The sequence below is a fragment of the Salmo trutta genome, unplaced genomic scaffold, assembly GCF_901001165.1.
Source record: "Salmo trutta unplaced genomic scaffold, fSalTru1.1, whole genome shotgun sequence".
NCBI classification, from domain to species: domain Eukaryota; kingdom Metazoa; phylum Chordata; class Actinopteri; order Salmoniformes; family Salmonidae; genus Salmo; species Salmo trutta.
The window spans coordinates 624,750-648,967 of NW_021822437.1; the positions used below are offsets into that span (position 1 = coordinate 624,750).

Consider the following 24,218-nt stretch of genomic DNA (forward strand, 5'->3'; position numbering starts at 1 on the left):
TAGAGGACCTTGTACATTTCAGGTTAAATAACAACTCAATGTTTATATCCCAGGACAAATTAGCTAGCAACAGCAAGCCAGCTGAATAGGACAAATTAGCTAGCAACAGCAAGCTAGCTGAATAGGACAAATTAGCTAGCAACAGCAAGCTAGCTGAATAGGACAAATTAGCTAGCAACAGCAAGCTAGCTGAATAGGACAATTAGTTAGCAACAGCAAGCTAACTTGCTAAAATTGCCATACATGTTTAATGCTTTTCGACCTGTCCCCAAATTAATGTAATTGGTTCAGAGTTTGTTTTGATATTTTAACCTGCGTGTCGTGATCACGTTTTGTGTGTGGGGGGACAAATACATTTACACTCGCGCAGCGGTTTGGGTTCCGCGTCAGAGAGACAAATATACACGGTTTCATTCAGACGTCAGTAAGAAACGGGACAGTACTTTAATACTTACTGAAAAGCATTCAGAAAAGCTAACAGATTAGTGTTATCTGAGTCAATGGATTGGAGGAACAGTCAACCTGGAGTCAATGGGATTGGAGGAACAGTCAACCTGGAGTCAATGGGATTGGAGGAACAGTCAACCTGGAGTCAATGGGATTGGAGGAACAGTCAACCTGGAGTCAATGGGGATTGGAGGAACAGTCAACCTGGAGTCAATGGGATTGGAGGAACAGTCAACCTGGAGTCAATGGGATTGGAGGAACAGTCAACCTGGAGTCAATGGGATTGGAGGAACAGTCAACCTAGAGTCAATGGGATTGGAGGAACAGTCAACCTAGAGTCAATGGGATTGGAGGAACAGTCAACCTAGAGTCAATGGGATTGGAGGAACAGTCAACCTGGAGTCAATGGGATTGGAGGAACAGTCAACCTGGAGTCAATGGGATTGGAGGAACAGTCAACCTGAGTCAATGGGATGGAGGAACAGTCAACCTGGAGGTCAATGGGATTGGAGGAACAGTCAACCTAGAGTCAATGGGATTGGAGGAACAGTAACTGGGTCAATGGGATTGGAGGAACAGTCAACCTGGAGTCAATGGGATTGGAGGAACAGTCAACCTGGAGTCAATGGGATTGGAGGAACAGTCAACCTGGAGTCAATGGGATTGGAGGAACAGTCAACCTGGAGTCAATGGGATTGGAGGGATTGGAGGAACAGTCAATGGGATTGGAGGGATTGGAGGAACAGTCAATGGGATTGGAGGGATTGGAGGAACAGTCAATGGGATTGGAGGGATTGGAGGAACAGTCAATGGGATTGGAGGAACAGTCAATGGGATTGGAGGAACAGTCAATGGGATTGGAGGAACAGTCAATGGGATTGGAGGGATTGGAGGAACAGTCAATGGGATTGGAGGAACAGTCAATGGGATTGGAGGAACAGTCAATGGGATTGGAGGAACAGTCAATGGGATTGGAGGAACAGTCAATGGGATTGGAGGAACAGTCAATGGGATTGGAGGAACAGTCAATGGGATTGGAGGAACAGTCAATGGGATTGGAGGAACAGTCAATGGGATTGGAGGAACAGTCAATGGGATTGGAGGAACAGTCAATGGGATTGGAGGAACAGTCAATGGGATTGGAGGAACAGTCAACCTGGAGTCCTAATTCGTCATCTATCAGACCAGACTAGTAGCAGGATGACAACTGACAGAGGTACTGCCTCTTTCCTCCCTCTTCCTCTCCTCCTCCCCCCTCTCCTCCTCCTCCCTCTCCTCCTCCTCCCTCTCCTCCTCCTCCTCCTCCTCCTCCCTCTCTTCTCCTCCCCCTCTTCTCCTCCTCTCACCTGTACTTGATCTGGTGCTCCAGGACTTGGAAACAGAAGAACTTCACATGGTCGTCACTGAGAGAGGTATAATAAAGTTATTACAATACATCCAACACAGGGGGAGACCAACACAGGGGGGACCAACACAGGGGGACCAACACAGGGGGGACCAACACAGGGGGGACCAGAGAAGGACCAACAGGGAGACCACAGGGGACCAACAGGGGGGACCAACAGGGGGGACCAACAGGGGGGACCAACAGGGGGGACCAACAGGGAGACCAACACAGGGGGGGGACCAGAATCCAGAACGATCAACAGGGAGACCAACACAGGGGGGACCAGAATCCAGAACGACCAACAGGGGGGACCAACAGGGGAGGGCCAACAGGGGAGGCCAACAGGGGAGGCCAACAGGGAGGCCAACAGGGGAGGCCAACAGGGGAGGCCAACAGGGGGGGCCAACAGGGGGGGCCAAACAGGGGGGGGCCAACAGGGGGACCAACAGGGGGGACCAACAGGGGACCAAATCCAGAGGGAGACCAACAGGGAGGACCAACAGGGGGACCAACAGGGGAGGACCAAAATCCCGAGGGGGACCAACAGGGAGACCAGAGGGGGACCAACAGGGGAGACCAGAGGGGGACCAACAGGGGAGGACCAACAGGGGGACCAACAGGGGGACCAAACAGGGGAGACCAACAGGGAGACAACAGGGGGACCAACAGGGGGACCAACAGGGGGACCAACAGGGGGACCAACAGGGGGACCAACAGGGGGACCAAAGGGGGACCAAAATCCAGAGGGAGACCAACAGGGAGACCGAATCCAGAGGGAGACCAACAGGGAGACCAGAGGGGGACCAACAGGGGAGACCAACAGGGGGACCAACAGGGGAGACCAAACAGGGGAGACCAACAGGGGAGACCAAACAGGGGGACCAACAGGGGGACCAACAGGGGGACCAACAGGGGGACAACAGGGGGACCAACAGGGGGACCAACAGGGGGACCAACAGGGGAGACCAACAGGGGGACCAACAGGTGGACCAACAGGGAGACCAACAGGGAGACCAACAGGGAGACCAAGCAGTAGAACAGGTTGGAATCTGTAACCTCCCAGGTGGGACTAGAAGGATCTCTAATCAGAATCCTACCAACCTAAATGGGTCTCACCTGTAAATGCCTTTAGCCAGGGCCTCTGCACACACCTCCCAGGCATCCTGGGACTCCTTCAACTGCTCAAAATACACCATCGCCTTGAGGAGGAGAGGAACAGGGGCAGAGAGAGAGGGGCAGAGAGAGAGGGGCAGAGAGAGAGGGGCCGAGAGAGACAGCAGAGAGAGGGGCAGAGAGAGAGGGGCAGAGAGAGAGGGGCAGAGAGAGGAGGGACAGAAGAGAGGGCAGAGAGAGGGGGACAGAGAGAGAGGGGCAGAGAGAGAGGGGCAGAGAGAGAGGGGAGAGAGAGAGAGGGGCAGAGAGAGGGGGCAGAGAGAGAGGGCAGAGAGAGAGGGCAGAGAGAGAGGGCAGAGAGAGAGGGCAGAGAGAGAGGGCAGAGAGAGAGGGGCAGAGAGACAGAAGCAGAGAGAGAAACAAGGGTTAGAAAAGGGAGTGAGAGAATGAAAGAGCTTCTGAATCTCACACATAAACTACCACATTCTGCAGCCAGACACACAACCCTCGTGCTGCTGACAGTGGGAGAGGGACTATGGTGGCTGGCTGGCTGGCTGGCTCACTGGCTGGCTGGCTGGTCTGGCTGTCTGGCTCGCTGGCGGGCTGGCTGGCATGGCCCTCGCTGCCTGGCTGGCTGGCTCCTGGCCTGGCTGACTGTCTGGCTCACTGGCTGGCTGTCTGTCTGGCCTCACGGCTGGCTGGCTGTCGGCTCACTGGCTTGGGCTCCACTGGCCTGGCTGGCTCACTGGCTGGCTGGCTCAAGGACACAGTTGGTGTGACATGTATTGTCTGTGTAGGCCACCATCTGAAAAAAGCCCGGTGGAAGCCCTGTGTTTCCCACAGCAGAACCCTGGTGGAAGCCTCGTGTTCCACAGCAGAACAGCAGAACCCCGGCGGAAGCCTCGTGTTCCACAGCAGAACCCTGGTGGAAGCCTCGTGTTCCACAGCAGAACCCGGTGGAAGCCTTGTGTTCCACAGCAGATCCCTGGTGAAGCCTTGTGTTCCACAGCAGATCCCTGGTGGAAGCCTTGTGTTCCACAGCAGATCCCTGGTGGAAGCCTTGTGTTCCACAGCAGATCCCTGGTGGGAGCCTGTGTTCCACAGCAGATCCCTGGTGGAGCCTTGTGTTCCACAGCAGAACCCTGGTGGAAGCCTTGTGTACCACGCAGAACAGCCAGAAACCCTGGGGAAGCCTTGTGTTCCACAGCAGATCCCTGGCGGAAGCCTCGTGTCCACAGGTATTGCTGTGTTGTATTACTGAATATGTGTATATTACTGTATATCAGAGGCCTATTGGTCTGTAGAGATCCATTCTAACCCACTTCATGTGGCCTAATTGTGAACTTCCTGAGGGGTACTGGACTCTGTAAACAGCACCAGTTACAACTTCATGCAGGAGATAACTCCCCATGGATGGAGATGTCTACATGGGTCAGTCTACATGGGTACAGTCTACATGGGTCTTAGTCTACATGGGCCAGGTCTACCTGGGCCAGTCTACATGGTGCCAGTCTACATGGGCCAGTCTACATGGGCCAGTCTACATGGGCCCTGTTGGCCAGTCTACATGGCCGTCTACTGGGCCAGTCTACATGGCCAGTCTACATGGGCCAGTCTACACTGGGTACATGGATCAGTTCTTACATGGGTCTGAGAATCATTCCATGGAGGCCAACGAGTTGGATCAAGTCCAGTCTACATGGGGTCAGTCTACATGGGCCAGTCTACACGGGTCTGAGAATCATTTCCAGGAGCCAACGAGTTTGGATCAAGTCCAGTCTACATGGGTCAGTCTACATGGGCCAGTCTACATGGGCCAGTCTACATGGGCCAGTCTACATGGGCCAGTCTACATGGGTCTGAGAATCATTTCCAGGAGCCAATGAGTTTGGAACCGCAAGATTTGTCCTCTACAAACCACATGAATGAACTGCACACACACAGTAATGAGACGTGCCTTCTGCCTATAGCAGGCGTCTGCGTTAGGGATGACAGACAGACAGACAGACAGACCGACAGAGACAGCAGAGACAGACAGACAGAGACAGACAGACAGAGAACAGCAGAGACAGACAGAGACCAGCCAAGGACAGAAGAGACAGACCAGAGACAGACAGACAGACAGACAGAGACCCGACCCGACCGACCCGGAAGACAGGACAGGACAGACAGAGACAGACAGAGACAGACAGAGCCAGACAGACAGAGACAGGACAGAGAACAGACCAGAGACATCACCGAGCAGACAGAGAAGACAGAGACAGACAGAGACAGACAGAGACAGAGACGGACAGCGGACAGGACAGAGGACAGCCAGAGACAGACAGAGACAGCGACAGACGGACAGACGACAGACGACAGGCCGACCAGACGACAGACGACAGACAGAGACAGCCAGACAGAGACAGACAGACAGAGACAGACAGAGACAGACAACAGAGACAGACAGAGGACAGACGTTACCTTCTGCTCTATAGCAGGCTGTCCTGCGTTAGGGTTGAAGCCCCAGCAGGGCCTGCTCGGTCCATGTTGCTAATGGAGACAGACTGGCAGGCCATGAAGAATGGTTAGCTGCATGCTTCCCTCCACTGTAGTTTCACTAGTCCTTCTGCTTGCTCCCCTCCGGCCAGGCCAAGCCACATCTACACAACAACACAACAATCACAATAACTAGGGCTGGGAATAGCCAGGGACCTCACAATACGAGATCATGAAAACTAAGGTTGCCAATACAATGTGTATTGCGATTCTCATGACTCCATATGTATTGAGAGTCTATATTTACCACTGTGATTCGATACTGTGATTTTATTGCAATTTTGATGTTCCGAACATATTGCTCACCAATATGTCTGCTGCAGAGCGACAAGACAAAACAAGTTTTTGTTATTTAAAAAAATAAAAAACGTTTTAACCTTTTTCTCACCCATTTCGTGATATCCAAATTGGTAGTTACAGTCTTGTCCCATCACTGCAACTCCCGTACGAACTCGGGACAGGCGAAGGTCGAGAGCCGTGCGTCCTCTGAACACGACCTCGCCAAGCCGCTCTGCTTCTTTATTACATGCTCGCTTAACCCGGAAGCCAGCCGCACCAATGTGTCGGAGGAAATACCGTCCAGCTGGAGACCGGAAGTCAGCTTGCAGGCACCCGGCCGCCACAAGGAGTCGCTGGAGCGCGAACGGGACCAAGACATCCCGGCCGGCCCACCAACCTCTCCCCTAACCCGGACGACGGCGCTGGGCAAAACTCTCCCCTAACCGGACGGCGACGCTGGGCCAAACTCTCCCCCTAACCCGGGCGACGGCGCTGGGCCAAACTCTCCCCTAACCCGGGCGACGGCGCGGGCCAAACTCTCCCCTAACCCGGGCAGACGGCGCTGGGCCAAACCTCTCCCCTAACCCGGGCGACGGCGCTGGGCCAAACTCTCCCCTAACCGGGCGACGGCGCTGGGCAAACTCTCCCCTAACCCGGACGGCGCGCTGGGCAAAACTCTCCCCAACCCGGACGACGACGCTGGGCCAAACTCTCCCCTAACCCGGACGACGCTGGGCCAAACTCTCCCCTAACCCGGACGGCGCTGGGCCAATTTGGTGCGTCGCCTCACAGGTCCCCCCCGGGTCACAGCCGACTGTGACTCAGCCGGGATCGAACCCGGGTCTGTAATTGATGCCACAAGCACTGCGAGCAGTACCTTAGACCGCCAACGCCAAGTTTTGATCAGTCATGGAAATTAAAATTAAAAGTGCTGAAACCAAAATTGGTCTCCTCATTTAAAAAGACAGAGAACCAACGTGATGACAGAAACATACTGGAGTTTTTGGTGCCGGTACAGCCAACTAAAGATTACATTATATTGCCATATCATCAAAAACAGAAAATACTGGAGTTTTGGTGCCGGTGCTGCAGCCAACTAAAGATACATTATATTGCCATATCATCAAAACAGAAACATATTGTAGTTTTGGTGCCGGTACAGCCAACTAAAGATACATTATATTGCCATACATCAAAAACAGAAACATATTGGAGTTTTGGTGCCGGTACAGCCAACTAAAGATACATTATATTGCCATATCATCAAAAGAAATATCCTGATTGTAACTATCCATTTTGAAGTCTGAGATAATTTACTGAACGCTGTTATGGATTCTCTCACACACACACACACATTACCAACCATAACAACACACAAGGAAGAACGATGATGATGTGGAAATCTGCCGGATTTGAAACCCATTGTAATCTATGGAATACATTCAAATACACCTGGTTACCAAATGGCAGTTATGATGAGTAGCTAAAGAAACATGGGTAACTTACATAACCACTAACTTTATAGAGCTAGCCTCCGCCTCCCGGCATAGAGCTAGCCTCCGCCTCCCGGCATAGAGCTAGCCTCCGCCTCCCGGCATAGAGCTAGCCTCCGCCTCCCGGCATAGAGCTAGCCTCCGCCTCTTGGCATAGCTGGTGCTGTTGAGTTCCATTGTGTGATTGCCTCATTGACTCAGTGGCAGCTGACCAGCATGCCCAGGACAGTGAACAACAGTAGCTAACTAGCTAGCACAGCAGTGTAGTGGCCTGCACGGCACAGCGAAGTGTCAGCGAGTGTGTGTGGCTAGTATTGTTTGACACACACACCACACACACACACACACACACAACAGCGTAATGCTGAGTCAACACAAAATGCAGGCGTTGATGCGAGGCCCAGACAGACCCTGTAACTGGCCTCTCCCCTCTACATAATGAACACTATGAACAATACCGCCGTACCCCAGCAGCTAACCCGCCGCCGTACCCCAGCAGCTAACCTCGGGTCCGCCGCCGTACCCCAGCAGCTAACCTCGGGTCCGCCGCCGTACCCCAGCAGCTAACCTCGGGTCCGCCGCCGTACCCCAGCAGCTAACCTCGGGTCCGCCGCCGTACCCCAGCAGCTAACCTCGGGTCCGCCGCCGTACCCCAGCAGCTAACCTCGGGTCCGCCGCCGTACCCCAGCAGCTAACCTCGGGTCCGCCGCCGTACCCCAGCAGCTAACCTCGGGTCCGCCGCCGTACCCCAGCAGCTAACCTCGGGTCCGCCGCCGTACCCCAGCAGCTAACCTCGGGTCCGCCGCCGTACCCCAGCAGCTAACCTCGGGTCCGCCGCCGTACCCCAGCAGCTAACCTCGGGTCCGCCCGTACCCCAGCAGCTAACCTCGGGTCCGCCGCCGTACCCCAGCAGCTAACCTCGGGTCCGCCGCCGTACCCCAGCAGCTAACCTCGGGTCCGCCGCCGTACCCCAGCAGCTAACCTCGGGTCCGCCGCCGTACCCAGCAGCTAACCTCGGGTCCGCCGCCGTACCCCAGCAGCTAACCTCGGGTCCGCCGCCGTACCCCAGCAGCTAACCTCGGGTCCGCCGCCGTACCCCAGCAGCTAACCTCGGGTCCGCCGCCGTACCCCAGCAGCTAACCTCGGGTCCGCCGCCGTACCCCAGCAGCTAACCTCGGGTCCGCCGCCGTACCCCAGCAGCTAACCTCGGGTCCGCCGCCGTACCCCAGCAGCTAACCTCGGGTCCGCCGCCGTACCCCAGCAGCTAACCTCAGGTCCGCCGCCGTACCCCAGCAGCTAACCTCAGGTCCGCCGTACCCCAGCAGCTAACCTCAGGTCCGCCGTACCCCAGCAGCTAACCTCAGGTCCGCCGTACCCCAGCAGCTAACCTCAGGTCCGCCGTACCCCAGCCTAACCTCAGGTCCGCCGTACCCCAGCAGCTAACCTCAGGTCCGCCGTACCCCAGCAGCTAACCTCAGGTCCGCCGTACCCCAGCAGCTAACCTCAGGTCCGCCGTACCCCAGCAGCTAACCTCAGGTCCGCCGTACCCCAGCAGCTAACCTCAGGTCCGCCGTACCCCAGCAGCTAACCTCAGGTCCGCCGTACCCCAGCAGCTAACCTCAGGTCCGCCGTACCCCAGCAGCTAACCTCAGGTCCGCCGTACCCCAGCAGCTAACCTCAGGTCCGCCGTACCCCAGCAGCTAACCTCAGGTCCGCCGTACCCCAGCAGCTAACCTCAGGTCCACTGTACCCCAGCAGCTAACAGTTAGACAACACATAGCTAGCATGATGCAACATGGACTCAATATTTCTAATCAGTTACGTACACATATGCTGCAGATAACACAACAGGTGCAGCGAAATGCTTGTGTTTCTAGCTCCAACAGTAATACCAAATGCTGTGTTTCTAGCTCCAACAGTGCAGTAATACCTAATGCTTGTGTTTCTAGCTCCAACAGTAATACCTAATGCTTGTGTTTCTAGCTCCAACAGTAATACCTAATGCTTGTGTTTCTAGCTCCAACAGTACACGTAATACCGAATGCTTGTGTTTCTAGCTCCAACAGTAATACCTAATGCTTGTGTTTCTAGCTCCAACAGCAGTAGGATGGTGTGGACAGCAGTAGTTATATAGGATAGTTGGGACAGCAGTAGTTATATAGGATGGTGTGGACAGCAGTAGTTATACAGGATTTGCCTTGACTAGAATAAATTATAAACACATGAGTAAAACAGTTTGGAAACGTTATTAAAGTGACCAGTGATCCACGTCTATTTTACACGGTAGCAGCAGTCTGAGGTGCAGGGTAGAGTACCGGGTGGTTAGCAGGCTAGTAACCACTGACTAAGTTCAGGGTAGAGTACCGGGTGGTAGCAGGCTAGTAACACTGACTAAAGTTCAGGGTAGAGTACCGGGTGGTAGCCAGCTAGTAACACTGACTAAAGTTCAGGGTAGAGTACCGGGTGGTAGCAGGCTAGTAACACTGACTAAAGTTCAGGGCAGGGCGCTGGGATGCTGGGCGGAGGCCGGCTACTGGAGACTAACATTCGGATGGCCTGGAGATAGAAGCTGGGTTTTTTTAGTTTCTCTGTCCCAGCTTTAATGCACATGCACATGTCTCCTCCTTCTAGATGGTAGAGGGGGGCGGACAGGAAGTGGCTGTTGACTGTGTTTCTACTGGTCGTTGTTTTAAGGCTGGTTGTATTGGTGTTAGCTAGGTTACCAAATAAAATGATGCTTTATTACCACGCGGTATTGTAAAACACATCGTTCGTGGCCGGTGTTTGCTTGTTTGCCGACTTTTTTTTGTACAGCTTTGACAGCGCTACTGTATCTTTCTGACATGCAAAGACCCAAACAGCGTTCCATAGTATGTCGTGAAGCTAATAGCAGCGAAGCTATTACTGTGTAACTCCGGTAGGGCAACATCTGAAAAATAGTGCACTTGGTAATGTTAGTGTGTACCGGAGCGCGACCAGTCGGCGAAAGCCAACATCACCCACGACAGAGAACGGTTGATTGTCAAAGGCAATGAATTCCATTATCTTGGCTTTAATGGATTTCGCCTTTTGAGTTGTCGTCTCGTTGAAATGTTCTTACTCTTTCAAATGACTGCTGGACTTGTTGACTGCTCGATCCACACAGCAGACATTGTGGGCTAGGTTAGGAATGCTGATTTGCACGTGTAGCGCAAACATTTTAACGTGGCGTCATTACGTCATGTACCTTCGTTATATCGGTATGCACGGTAGCTTTGACATCCGGTTTTTAACTAGACACCGGGCCGATACCGATGTTGGCATTTTTAGCTAATATCAGCCGATTCCCATATGTTCACCGACATATCGTGCATCTCTAATGGAAACTGCTCGGCATCTGACCACAAGGCGCTACAGAGGGTAGTGTGTACGACCCAGTATATCGCTGGGGCCAAGCTTCCTGACATCCAGGACCTCTATACCAGGCGGTGTCAGAGGAAGGCCCCCCAAAAAATGTATCAAAGACTACAGTCACCCAGTCAGACTGTTCTCTCTGCTACCGCACGGCAGGTGGTACCGGAGCGCCAAGTCCAGGACCAAAAGGCTCCTTAACAGCGTCTACCCCCAAGCCATAAGACTGCTGAACAATTCATCAAATGGCCACCCAGCCACCCCTTGTTTTTCACTGCTGCTACTCACTGTTTATTATCTATGAATAGTCACTTCAGCCTTGTTATTGTTATGTCATTTTCTTGTGTTACTTTTTGATTTTGTTTAACACTTTAGTTTATTTAGGAAAACATTTGCGTAACTCTATTTCTTGAACTGCATTGTTTGGTTAAGGCCTTGTCAGTAAGCATTTCACGGTAAGGTAAGGTTGTTGTATTCGGCGCATGTGACAAATAAAATGTAAATTTGCTGTAGATGTCCTGGAGGGCAGGCAGTGTTGCCCGCGGTGATGCGTTGGGACGACCACACCACCTACTGGAGAGCCCTGCGGTTGAGGACGGTGCAGGTGCCGTACCAGGCGGTGATACAGCCCGAACAGACAGGATGCTCTCGATGGCGCATCTGTAAAAGAACGCGAGGATCTGATTGGCCCCGCGCCTAATTTCTTCTGGAGGTCGAAGAGGCGGTTGTTGCGCCTTCTTCACCACACCGTCTGTGTGAATGGATCATTTCTGGTTGTCAGTCCACGCCGATGGAACTTGAAGCATTTTTCACCGTCTCCACTGTGGCACCGTCGATGTGAATGGGGGGGGGGCGTGATCTCTCCGGTGTCTCCTGAAGTCCACGATAAGCTCCTTCGTTTGTCGACGTTGAGGTAAGAGATTATTTTTCCTGGCAGCACTCCGCCAGGGGCCCTCGACCTCCTCCCTGTAGGCCGTCTTGTCGTTGTTGGTACATCAGCACTACCACTGTTGTGTCATCAGCAAACTTTGATGATTGAGTTGGAGACGTGAGCAGCCAAGCAGTCACGGGTGAACAGGGAGTACAGCAGGGAATCCAGCACCCAGTTGCATAGGGCAGGGTTCAGACCCCAGGACCCCCGAGCTCAGTGATGAACTTGGAGGGCACTATGGTGTCGAAAGCTGCGCTGTAGTCGATGAACAGCATTTATATACATAGGAATTCATCTTGTCCAGATGGGATAGGGCAGTGTGCATGCGACGGCGGTTGAGTCATCTGTGGATCTGTTGGGGCGGTACGCAAATCGTAGTGGGTCTAGGGCATCAGGTAAGGTGATATTAACTAGTAGGTCTAGGGCATCAGGTAAGGTGATATTAACTAGTGGGTCTAGGGCATCAGGTAAGGTGATATTAACTAGTGGGTCTAGGGCATCAGGTAAGGTGATATTAACTAGTGGGTCTAGGGCATCAGGTAAGGTGATATTAACTAGTGGTCTAGGGCATCAGGTAAGGTGATATTAACTAGTGGGTCTAGGGCATCAGGTAATGATATTAACTAGTGGTCTAGGGCATCAGGTAAGGTGATATTAACTAGTGGGTCTAGGGCATCAGGTAAGGTGATATTAACTAGTGGGTCTAGGGCATCAGGTAAGGTGATATTAACTAGTGGGTCTAGGGCATCAGGTAAGGTGATATTAACTAGTGGGTCTAGGGCATCAGGTAAGGTGATATTAACTAGTGGGTCTAGGGCATCAGGTAAGGTGATATTAACTAGTGGGTCTAGGGCATCAGGTAAGGTGATATTAACTAGTGGGTCTAGGGCATCAGGTAAGGTGATATTAACTAGTGGGTCTAGGGCATCAGGTAAGGTGATATTAACTAGTGGTCTAGGGCATCAGGTAAGGTGATATTAACTAGTGGGTCTAGGGCATCAGGTAAGGTGATATTAACTAGTGGGCAAGGGCATCAGGTAAGGTGATATTAACTAGTGGGTCTAGGGCATCAGGTAAGGTGATATTAACTAGTGGGTCTAGGGCATCAGGTAAGGTGATATTAACTAGTGGGTCTAGGGCATCAGGTAAGGTGATATTAACTAGTAGGTCTAGGGCATCAGGTAAGGTGATATTAACTAGTGGGTCTAGGGCATCAGGTAAGGTGATATTAACTAGTGGTCTAGGGCATCAGGTAAGGTGATATTAACTAGTGGTCTAGGGCATCAGGTAAGGTGATATTAACTAGTGGGTCTAGGGCATCAGGTAAGGTGATATTAACTAGTGGGTCTAGGGCATCAGGTAAGGTGATATTAACTAGTGGGTCTAGGGCATCAGGTAAGGTGATATTAACTAGTGGTCTAGGGCATCAGGTAAGGTGATATTAACTAGTGGGTCTAGGGCATCAGGTAAGGTGATATTAACTAGTGGTCTAGGGCATCAGGTAAGGTGATATTAACTAGTGGGTCTAGGGCATCAGGTAAGGTGATATTAACTAGTGGGTCTAGGGCATCAGGTAAGGTGATATTAACTAGTGGGTCTAGGGCATCAGGTAAGGTGATATTAACTAGTGGGTCTAGGGTATCAGGTAAGGTGATATTAACTAGTGGGTCTAGGGCATCAGGTAAGGTGATATTAACTAGTGGTCTAGGGCATCAGGTAAGGTGATATTAACTAGTGGTCTAGGGCATCAGGTAAGGTGATATTAACTAGTGGTCTAGGGCATCAGGTAAGGTGATATTAACTAGTGGGTCTAGGGCATCAGGTAAGGTGATATTAACTAGTGGGTCTAGGGCATCAGGTAAGGTAGATCCTTAACTAGTGGGTCTAGGGCATCAGGTAAGGTGATATTAACTAGTGGGTCTAGGGCATCAGGTAAGGTGATATTAACTAGTGGGTCTAGGGCATCAGGTAAGGTGATATTAACTAGTGGGTCTAGGGCATCAGGTAAGGTGATATTAACTAGTGGGTCTAGGGCATCAGGTAAGGTGATATTAACTAGTGGGTCTAGGGCATCAGGTAAGGTGATATTAACTAGTGGGTCTAGGGCATCAGGTAAGGTGATATTAACTAGTGGGTCTAGGGCATCAGGTAAGGTGATATTAACTAGTGGGTCTAGGGCATCAGGTGAGGTGATATGATATTAAGCTAACTAGTGGGTCCAGGGCATCAGGTAAGGTGATATTAACTAGTGGTCTAGGGCATCAGGTAAGGTGATATTAACTAGTGGGTCTAGGGCATCAGGTAAGGTGATATTAACTAGTGGGTCTAGGGCATCAGGTAAGGTGATATTAACTAGTGGGTCTAGGGCATCAGGTAAGTGATATTAACTAGTGGTCTAGGGCATCAGGTAAGGTGATATGAACCTTAACTAGCGTCAAAGCACTTCAGGGTGACAGCAGTGAGCGCTGTGGGGGCGATGGTCATTTAGTTCAGGTACTTTTAGCTTTTCTTGGGTCAAGGAACAAATGGTGGACATCTTGAAGCAAATGTGGACATCAGACTGGGATAGGAGAGAGACTGAATATATCCGGAAACACTCCAGCCAGCTGGTTAATAACATGTTCTGAGGACGTGGGATGCTGTCTGGTCCGGTCCGGTCGCCTTGCGAGGTCTAATAAACTATTTTGACCTAGATGCCTGTTACCTAGTATTGACTAACGTTAACTAGCTTAACTCGCTAGCGGCTGGACATCGGGCACCGATATACCGACTGTCCGTCTGTGTCTGGTCAGCCACTCCTCACAAAAAGTTGCCCTTGTGTGTGTGTGTGTGTGTGTGTGTGTGTGTAGAGTGCTGGCTTGTTCTCATAACGTTAGCTGGATATCTAGTTAGCTTCGTTTAAACTAACAAGGTATAACAACGATAAATACAGGTTTTATACTTGTATTATCAACAAAACAAAAAAAACGTCTATCGTTGTACCACATTGCGCCCCGATAACGGTCTCGGTGCTCGATTCCCGAGGCCCCGTTAAACAAAATCAATTCAGAAGAAAACCGATATATATCTCACCTTATTGCTAACTTTTATCTCATCGTCTCCGTCCGTCGGTACATCCTAAATGGTCAGGAATTACTCAGGAGAAACACTTTCCCTTCTAGTTTTGTCTGTTTATCTCTACTAAACAAAAAATAGGGTTCAAGAGGAGGAATTTCTTCGAGCGGATTTCTTGCGGCGTGTCGATTAAAACCGGATGTCGGGGGGGAAACGTGGGGTCATGACCACCGGAAGAAGAAGTTCCCTCACACATTTTTTTTTTTTGTCAAATAAAACGTTAAAACCTTTATTTCCTTCACGACAAGTCTGTGGCTAGATATATGTTTTTGTCATCCTTTTTCCTCATAATAATTCCATAAATGTTTTTGAAAAGGGAATATTTAACTATTTTTTTTCACAAATTGATGAGATAAATCTAATTTATTATTTTTTTATTTTTTTTATTTCACCTTTATTTAACCAGGTAGGCTAGTTGAGAACAAGTTCTCATTTACAACTGCGACCTGGCCAAGATAAAGCAAAGCAGTTCGACAACATACAACAACACAGAGTTACACATGGAATAAACAAAACACACAGTCAATAATACATTAGAAAAATAAGTCTATATACAATGTGAGCAAATGAGGTGAGATAAGGGAGGATAAGGCAATAAATAGGCCATGGTGGCAAAGTAAATACAATATAGCAAGTAAAACACTGGAATGGTAGAATTGTGGTAGAAGAAAGTGCAAAGTAGAAATAGAAATAATGGGGTGCAAAGGAGCAAAACAAAATAAATAAATAAATACAGTAGGGGAAAAGGTAGTTGTTTGGGCTAAATTATAGATGGGCTATGTACAGGTGCAGTGATCTGTGAGCTGCTCTGACAGCTGGTGAAAGGGTGAGATAAGTGTTTCCAGTTTCAGAGATTTAGATATGAGGTGATTCTACTCTCTGATACAGCCAAAGATTGACTGTCGTTGACAATGTCAAAGATACTGATAAAAATTATAGCTAAAATATAAAGAAAATCGTTCATAAGATTTTTTTTTTTAATTGGGTTATTACAGCTTATAAACGCTCTTGACGGCGAACCAATCTGAGGAATTAAAACGTTTTGATCCCGCCCCTTTTTGTACGTGATATCCGGGTTCTCCGCCCTACTACTTCCTCTTTCCCAGTTCGCAGTCAGCGAGAGACACCATGAAGGCGTCTGGCACAGTATGTAAAATTGTTTATTCGACCTTTTTAAAACCACAGAAACCCAGTTATATAGACAGATTTGAGTACATACCGTTACAATCGTTTGATTGATGTAGTCACATGATGCTAAATCGATATAAATAGTTTAAATGATCGTTTTCTTTTATAAAAACTGAAGCCTCCGCGGCTATAACATGGCGTCCACGTTTGAGATTTCGGACCATGTGGGCCCGTAGAGAAACAAGGCAAGCTAACTAGGGAAAAGATGAGAACAAATTTACCCGTCTGTGTATTTTTAGCCCACCTTTCTCCAAATTTGTCTTTCTGTACACTTCATCCCAGGGTGTGTTAAAATGCCCGTGAAGTGCTAACTTTAGTAAGCTAGTTAGTTGCCATATACCTGCCCAGCCGGAGGCCACGTTGCTAGCCGGCTAACTTGGCCACTTACATTTTAGTCATTTAGCAGACGCTCTTATCCAGAGCGACTTACAGTAGTGAATGCATATTTCATTTCACATTTTTTTTATATATATATATAACTAGATAGTGGTCCCGTGTGGCTCAGTTGGTTGAGCGTGGTGTTTGCAACGCCAGGGTTGAGGGTTCAATTCCCACGAGGGACCAGTACGGAGAAAAATAATGTATGAAATGTATGCATTCACTACTGTAAGTCACTCTGGATAAGACCGTCTGTAAAATGTAGTGTCATTCAGAACTGTAAAAAATATCTTAAGTTAGCAGGTTAAGATTGGCTGGTTACCAACCTAAAACATTGCGCCTTTATTAATACATGAAACCAACGTAATGTTGACATCATGCAGTTTGACTGTAGGAAATGTCAAGCATTGTATTAATTTCATTTAGTAAATGTTTTCTATTTCTGAATTGTAATGCACCCTAACCCAAAGGCCATATCAAATAAAAGGTATGATCTTGTCAGGTGTGCTAAAATCAACATGATGTACCTTGTCGCCTTTCTCTGATGCCGATGTGCCGTTGAAAGTGAATCCAAGGTTCAACATTTTTTTAATACTATATTTTGTTTTATTCCGGTATCCATCAGTCTTTTATTTAAAGTTAGCAACTGGTATATTTGGACGGTTTGTAAAAATCGTCCTATGGACATTATATTGTACGTTACCTCACATTACTTCCTCTCCTGCTCCATCCACACAGCTTAGGGAGTACAAAGTCGTTGGGCGCCTCCTGCCCTCGGTGAAGAACCCCACCCCTCCTCTCTACCGCATGCGGATCTTCGCTCCTAACCACGTGGTGGCTAAATCTCGCTTCTGGTACTTTGTCTCCCAGCTGAGGAAGATGAAGAAGGCCAACGGAGAGACTGTCTACTGTGGGCTGGTAGGTACGGGGGGACAGGGTGGGATAATGGGGGGGGGGGGGAGGGTGGGGGGGGGGCAGGGTGGGATGGGAGGGGGGGATGGGGGGGACAGACAGGGTGGGGGGGGGGGCAGGGTGGGATGATGATGGGGGGATGGGGGGGACAGACAGGGTGGGATGATAAGTCAGGGGGGGAACAAATCAACTGCTAAGATTTCACCGGTTTATTGAATTCATATGTTTTTTTTATGTGTTTTCTATTTACTGAGATTTTCATTATGTGCAAATAAACGATTATATTATGGGAATGGATGGTGGTCAGTGGTCTGGCTGGAAGTTAGTATTACTGTTGCACAAACAACCATGAAGTAGTTTTAAAGACACTGCTCTTTAAAGAGAGATTACAGAAGAAAGGAAACGGTTGATGAGATTGACCGGTATTAGATTTGTATGTAAAAAGAAACCGATCGCTGCATCGTTTGTGAGATGGTACTCTCCCGAAGGCCCCGTCATACCTGAAGAAATTGACAAATGTTGCCGTTTTCAGGGTAAACATGAGTAAATGTCGTGGGTGTACACCAGTGTCGTCACGATATCCTGAATTTAGACTTAAACTTCCTGTTTTACTGTCAGGATACTCAATATCATCAACGATGCTTGATTTTCAAAACGCCACAACATATAAAATGGTCGCTTAAGGCACCGATGGAAAATGGCACCTGATCCAGATGGAGGAACTCAGTTACAGCTCTTTTATTTAACCTTTATATAACTAGGCAAGTCAGTTAAGAACAAATTCTTATTTACAATGACGGCCTCCCGGGGAACAGTGGGGTTAACTGCCTTGTTCAGGGGGCAGAACGACAGATTTGTACCTTGTCAGTTCGGGGATTCGAACTTGCAACATTTCGGTTAATAGTCCAACGCTCTAACCACTAGGCTACCTGCTCTAACCACTAGGCTACCTGCTCTAACCACTAGGCTACCTGTCTCTAACCACTAGGCTACCTGCTCTAACCACTAGGCTACCTGCTCTAACCACTAGGCTACCTGCCTAACCACTAGGCTACCTGCTCTAACCACTAGGCTACCTGCTCTAACCACTAGGCTACCTGCTCTAACCACTAGGCTACCTGCCTCTAACCACTAGGCTACCTGCCTCTAACCACTAGGCTACCTGCTCTAACCACTAGGCTACCTGCTCTAACCACTAGGCTACCTGCCTCTAACCACTAGGCTACCTGCCTCTAACCACTAGGCTACCTGCCTCTAACCACTAGGCTACCTGCCTCTAGCCACTAGGCTACCTGCTCTAACCACTAGGCCCCTGCCTCTAACCACTAGGCCACCTGCTCTAACCACTAGGCTACCTGTCTCTAACCACTAGGCTACCTGCTCTAACCACTAGGCTACTTGCTCTAACCACTAGGCTACCTGCTCTAACCACTAGGCTACCCTGCCGCCTCTGTTCTGTGGTTGGGTATCTTGGGGTTTTCTTTAAACTATGCAAGTCAGTTAAAAAAATATATATATTATTTATTTACCATGACGGCTTACACCAGCCGAACCCGGACGACGCTGGGCCAATTTGTGTTATGGGTGACGCACAATGTATCAATCATACATTCAATTTGATTGTTCTTTTGTAGGTTTAGTAAAAACATTTGGTAATAATTTATTTTGAAAGATACATTTCTAGGTAAACTTAATTAAATCAAGCTGAAGACCAGGTCTTATTCACAGTACAGGTGAATGAAGATTATTCAATAGGAGTGTGTCATGCATTGAGTTATTCAGCTTGTTTTTAGCTGATTTAATTTCAATGGGGCTACAGATAACAAACAATCCCTTCTGTTTTAGGACTAGCATTGCGCTGATAGACTGGAACCTCTCAATCGTGGGAGACCCGTTTGACAGAAGCACAGAATGTAACTAACAAAATACTTTTACCGGGCTGTTTTTTTTGTTGTTGTGTATCTGGAAAAGTACCCAAGTTTCAGAATACCGTGCAACACTAATGTACATCCGTCTTTCATCCCTCTGCCCTTAAAAGTGTCAGTCCAGGAAGTTCTCGTTCTGTAAGGTTGAACCCTGTCTCTCAGTCCAGGAAGTTGTCTCGTTCTGTGAGGTTGAACCCTGTCTCTCAGTCCAGGAAGTTGTCTCGTTCTGTAAGGTTGAACCCTGTCTCTCAGTCCAGGAAGTTGTCTCGTTCTGTAAGGTTGAACCCTGTCTCTCAGTCCAGGAAGTTGTCTCGTTCTGTGAGGTTGAACCCTGTCTCTCAGTCCAGGAAGTTGTCTCGTTCTGTAAGGTTGAACCCTGTCTCTCAGTCCAGGAAGTTGTCTCGTTCTGTAAGGTTGAACCCTGTCTCTCAGTCCAGGAAGTTGTCTCGTTCTGTAAGATTGAACCCTGTCTCTCAGTCCAGGAAGCTGTCTCGTTCTGTAAGGTTGAACCCTGTCAGTCAGTCCAGGAGGTTGTCTCGTTCTGTAAGGTTGAACCCTGTCTCTCAGTCCAGGAAGTTGTCTCGTTCTGTGAGATTGAACCTCTCAGTCCAGGAAGTTGTCTTGTTCTGTAAGGTTGAACCCTGTCAGTCAGTCCAGGAGGTTGTCTCGTTCTGTGAGGTTGACCCCTGTCTAATTAACTCTGATTCCCCCCCACCTCTGTCTCAGGTGCACGAGAAGACTCCCCTGAAGGTGAAGAACTTTGGCATCTGGTTGCGTTACGACTCCCGTAGCGGAACCCACAACATGTACAGAGAATACAGAGACCTGACCACGTCTGCAGCCGTCACCCAGTGCTGTAAGTATGTCCCGGTAGAATACAGAGACCTGACCACGTCTGCAGCCGTCACCCAGTGCTGTAAGTTTGACCCAGTGTGGAGAACACTGGACTGTCCTAGTGCTGTATGTCCCAGTGTGGACAACACTGGACTGTCTCCCAGTGTGGACAACACTGGACTGTCTCCCAGTGTGGACAACACTGGACTGTCTCCCAGTGTGGACAACACTGGACTGTCTCCCAGTGTGGACAACACTGGACTGTCTCCCAGTGTGGACAACACTGGACTGTCTCCTAGTGCTGTAAGTTTGTCCCAGTCTCTCTGACAGTCTGGAGTTCACTGGATTTAACCCATTGATGCATTGGACGGCCATTTTTAAGATCTGTGATCATTATCAGCTGGTTCCTAATGATGATAGATGTTTAGTTAAACAGCTTGTATCTGCTGTAGCTCCGTCCCAGGAGAATAGAGAGGGAATTTAGAGTTAACAGTGTAAACGTTTGAGTTGGCACATAAACCCGAAGTGCATTGTCTCTCTGTGTGTGTGTGTGTGTGTTTGTGTGTGTGTGTGTGTGTGTGTGTGTGTTAGGTTTGGGTACTATCCGGATGTTCATACCGTTTCTGTACCACGCTGGGGTATACGGTATTATCGGAGGTGTACCTAAGTTGCACTGTAAACCATTTAGGAAACCGGGATCTTGATCCAGGGGGATGTTGAGTATCTCTGCTGTAACCAAGAAGCTTGATGTTGACATCTAACACTTATAGCAAGTTGGCTATTTACTCAGTACATCTTAGCTAGCAAGTTGGCTATTTACTCAGTACATCTTAGCTAGCAAGTTAGCTATTTACTCAGTACATCTTAGCTAGCAAGTTAGCTATTTACTCAGTACATCTTAGCTAGCAAGTTGCTATTTACTCAGTACATCTTAGCTAGCAAGTTAGCTATTTACTCAGTACATCTTAGCTAGCAAGTTAGCTATTTACTCAGTACATCTTAGCTAGCAAGTTAGCTATTTACTCAGTACATCTTAGCTAGCAAGTTAGCTATTTACTCAGTACATCTTAGCTAGCAAGTTAGCTATTTACTCAGTACATCTTAGCTAGCAAGTTAGCTATTTACTCAGTACATCTTAGCTAGCTAGTTAGCTATTTACTCAGTACATCTTAGCTAGCAAGTAAGTTAGCTATTTACTCAGTACATCTTAGCTAGCAAGTAAGTTAGCTATTTACTCAGTACATCTTAGCTAGCAAGTAAGTTAGCTATTTACTCAGTACATCTTAGCTAGCAAGTTAGCTATTTACTCAGTACATCTTAGCTAGCAAGTAAGTTAGCTATTTACTCAGTACAACTTAGCTAGCAAGTTAGCAAACCAGATGTCATTTACTCAGTACATCTTAGCTAGCAAGTTAGCAAACCAGATGCACAGCTGGAGCCCAGGCTGGAGATCATTTACAAGCCTGCTGTGTGTGATCTTGTCGTGTCAGAAATCAAACCATCAGGACTCTGTTGTCTTTCAGCAGCTACACGTGAAACCAACGTTCTCCAATCCACACTTAAAAGCTTTGAGACGTGTACTTTATCTGACCCCCCCCCCCAAAGGTCACAGTTTTTTTCACAAAGTTCAAGTGTCCGCTCAGCAAACCTGAAATTTGATCATTGGGATGTTGCTTAATTTGCCCTCCTAAAGGTTTTGATAAATCTTTCTTGGGGGGGGGGGGGGGCAGTTGAGTGGTGTTGTCACTAGCTGTGTTTTTGTTTTTTTGTTATTCTAATGTTTTGTGTGTGTGTGTTCTCCAGATCGTGATATGGGCGCTCGCCATCGTGCCCGTGCTCATTCCATCCACATCATGAAGGTGCAGGAGATCGCCGCCAATAAATGCCGCAGACCTGCCATCAAGCAGTTCCACGTAAGTCCAACACACACAGTATATCGTTCACCCCGAGCGAGGGCAGACTGTTCCCTCTGCTACCAGCACAGCAAGCTGTACCGGGGCCCCTAGCTAGGGCAGACTGTTCCCTCTGCTACCAGCACAGCAAGCTGTACCGGGGCCCCTAGCTAGGTCAGACTGTTCTCTCTACCAGCACAGCAAGCTGTACCGGGCCCCTAGCTAGGTCAGACTGTTCTCTCTGCTACCAGCACAGCAAGCTGTACCGGGGCCCCTAGCTAGGTCAGACTGTTCTCTCTGCTACCAGCACAGCAAGCTTACCGGGACCCCGAGCGAGGGCAGACTGTTCTCTCTGCTACCGGCACAGCAAGCTGTACCGGGGCCCCTAGCTAGGGCCAACTGTTCTCCTGCTACCAGTTCAGCAGCCCCGGGGCCTAGCTAGGGCAGACTGTTCTCTCTGCTACCAGCACAGCAAGCTGTACCGGGGCCCCTAGCTAGGGCAGACTGTTCCCTCTGCTACCAGCACAGCAAGCTGTACCGGGGCCCCTAGCGAGGGCAGACTGTTCCCTCTGCTACCAGCACAGCAAGCTGTACCGGGGCCCCTAGCTAGGGCAGACTGTTCCCTCTGCTACCAGCACAGCAAGCTGTACCGGGGCCCCTAGCTAGGGCAGACTGTTCCCTCTGCTACCAGCACAGCAAGCTGTACCGGGGCCCCTAGCTAGGGCAGACTGTTTCCCTCTGCTACCAGCAGCAAGCTGTACCGGGGCCCCTAGCTAGGGCAGACTGTTCTCTCTGCTACCAGCACAGCAAGCTGTACCGGGGCCCCTAGCTAGGGCAGACTGTTCCCTCTGCTACCAGCACAGCAAGCTGTACCGGGCCCCTAGCTAGGGCAGACTGTTCTCTCTGCTACCGCACAGCACAGCAAGCTGTACCGGGGCCCCTAGCAGGGCAGACTGTTCCCTCTGCTACCAGCACAGCAAGCTGTACCGGGGCCCCTAGCTAGGGCAGACTGTTCCCTCTGCTACCAGCATAGCAAGCTGTACCGGGCCCCTAGCTAGGGCAGACTGTTCCCTCTGCTACCAGCACAGCAAGCTGTACCGAGGCCCCTAGCTAGGGCAGACTGTTCCCTCTGCTACCAGCACAGCAAGCTGTACCGGGGCCCCGAGCTAGGGCAGACTGTTCTCTCTGCTACCAGCACAGCAAGCTGTACCGGGGCCCCGAGCTAGGGCAGACTGTTCCCTCTGCTACCAGCACAGCAAGCTGTACCGGGGCCCCGAGCTAGGGCAGTTTCTCTCTGCTACCAGCACAGCAAGCTGTACCGGGGCCCCTAGCTAGGGCAGACTGTTCTCTCTGCTACCAGCACAGCAAGCTGTACCGGGACCCCGAGCTAGGGCAGACTGTTCTCTCTGCTACCAGCACAGCAAGCTGTACCGGGCCCCTAGCTAGGGCAGACTGTTCCCTCTGCTACCAGCACAGCAAGCTGTACCGGGGCCCCGAGCTAGGGCAGACTGTTCCCTCTGCTACCAGCACAGCAAGCTGTACCGGGGCCCCGAGCTAGGGCAGACTGTTCCCTCTGCTACCAGCACAGCAAGCTGTACCGGGGCCCCTAGCTAGGGCAGACTGTTCTCTCCTCTCCGGCACAGCAAGCTGTACCGGGGCCCCTAGCTAGGGCAGACTGTTCTCTCTGCTACCAGCACAGCAAGCTGTACCGGGGCCCCTAGCTAGGGCAGACTGTTCCCTCTGCTACCAGCACAGCAAGCTGTACCGGGGCCCCTAGCGAGGGCAGACTGTTCCCTCTGCTACCAGCACAGCAAGCTGTACCGGGGCCCCTAGCTAGGGCAGACTGTTCCCTCTGCTACCAGCACAGCAAGCTGTACCGGGGCCCCTAGCTAGGGCAGACTGTTCCCTCTGCTACCAGCACAGCAAGCTGTACCGGGGCCCCTAGCTAGGGCAGACTGTTCTCTCTGCTACCAGCACAGCAAGCTGTACCGGGGCCCCTAGCTAGGGCAGACTGTTCCCTCTGCTAACCGGCACAGCAAGCTGTACCGGGGCCCCTAGCTAGGGCAGACTGTTCCCTCTGCTACCAGCACAGCAAGCTGTACCGGGGCCCCGAGCTAGGGCAGACTGTTTCTCTGCTACCAGCACAGCAAGCTGTACCGGGCCCCTAGCTAGGGCAGACTGTTCCCTCTGCTACCAGCACAGCAAGCTGTACCGGGACCCCGATCTAGGGCAGACTGTTCTCTCTGCTACCAGCACAGCAACTGTACCGGGGCCCCTAGCTAGGGCAGACTGTTCCCTCTGCTACCAGCACAGCAAGCTGTAACCGGGGCCCCTAGCTAGGGCAGACTGTTCTCCTTGCTACCGGCACAGCAAGCGGTACCGGGGCCCCTAGCTAGT

The 24,218-nt window shown here is 50.2% G+C and overlaps 1 protein-coding gene, 1 non-coding gene and 1 pseudogene across 2 annotated transcripts; 2 read left to right on the top strand and 1 right to left on the bottom strand.

The window, feature by feature from the left end:
* The window catches only part of LOC115182277 (exportin-T-like), a 29,546-nt pseudogene extending 24,606 nt beyond the window's left edge, over positions 1-4,940 (bottom strand).
* A 10,825-nt stretch (positions 4,941-15,765) lies between these two features.
* LOC115182264 (60S ribosomal protein L18a) lies at positions 15,766-21,949 on the top strand. Its single transcript, XM_029743882.1, has 4 exons — positions 15,766-15,838; positions 16,997-17,176; positions 19,822-19,951; positions 21,733-21,949. Exons 1-4 carry the CDS (start codon positions 15,821-15,823, stop codon positions 21,933-21,935), a joined length of 531 nt encoding a protein of 176 aa, XP_029599742.1. The 5' UTR covers positions 15,766-15,820; the 3' UTR covers positions 21,936-21,949.
* Positions 16,710-16,844, top strand: LOC115182295 (small nucleolar RNA SNORA68). The gene has a single exon (XR_003873710.1). It is a non-coding gene; the product is annotated as a small nucleolar RNA SNORA68 (small nucleolar RNA).
* Positions 21,950-24,218: the final 2,269 nt, after the last annotated feature.

What these genes read in the sequence shown, in the direction of transcription:
- LOC115182264 (XM_029743882.1), top strand. An exon ending in AGACTGTCTACTGTGGGCTG is followed by an intron (nt 17,177 to 19,821) that starts GTAGGTACGGGG and finishes CCTCTGTCTCAG; the next exon opens with GTGCACGAGAAGACTCCCCT. An exon ending in TGCAGCCGTCACCCAGTGCT is followed by an intron (nt 19,952 to 21,732) that starts GTAAGTATGTCC and finishes TGTGTTCTCCAG; the next exon opens with ATCGTGATATGGGCGCTCGC.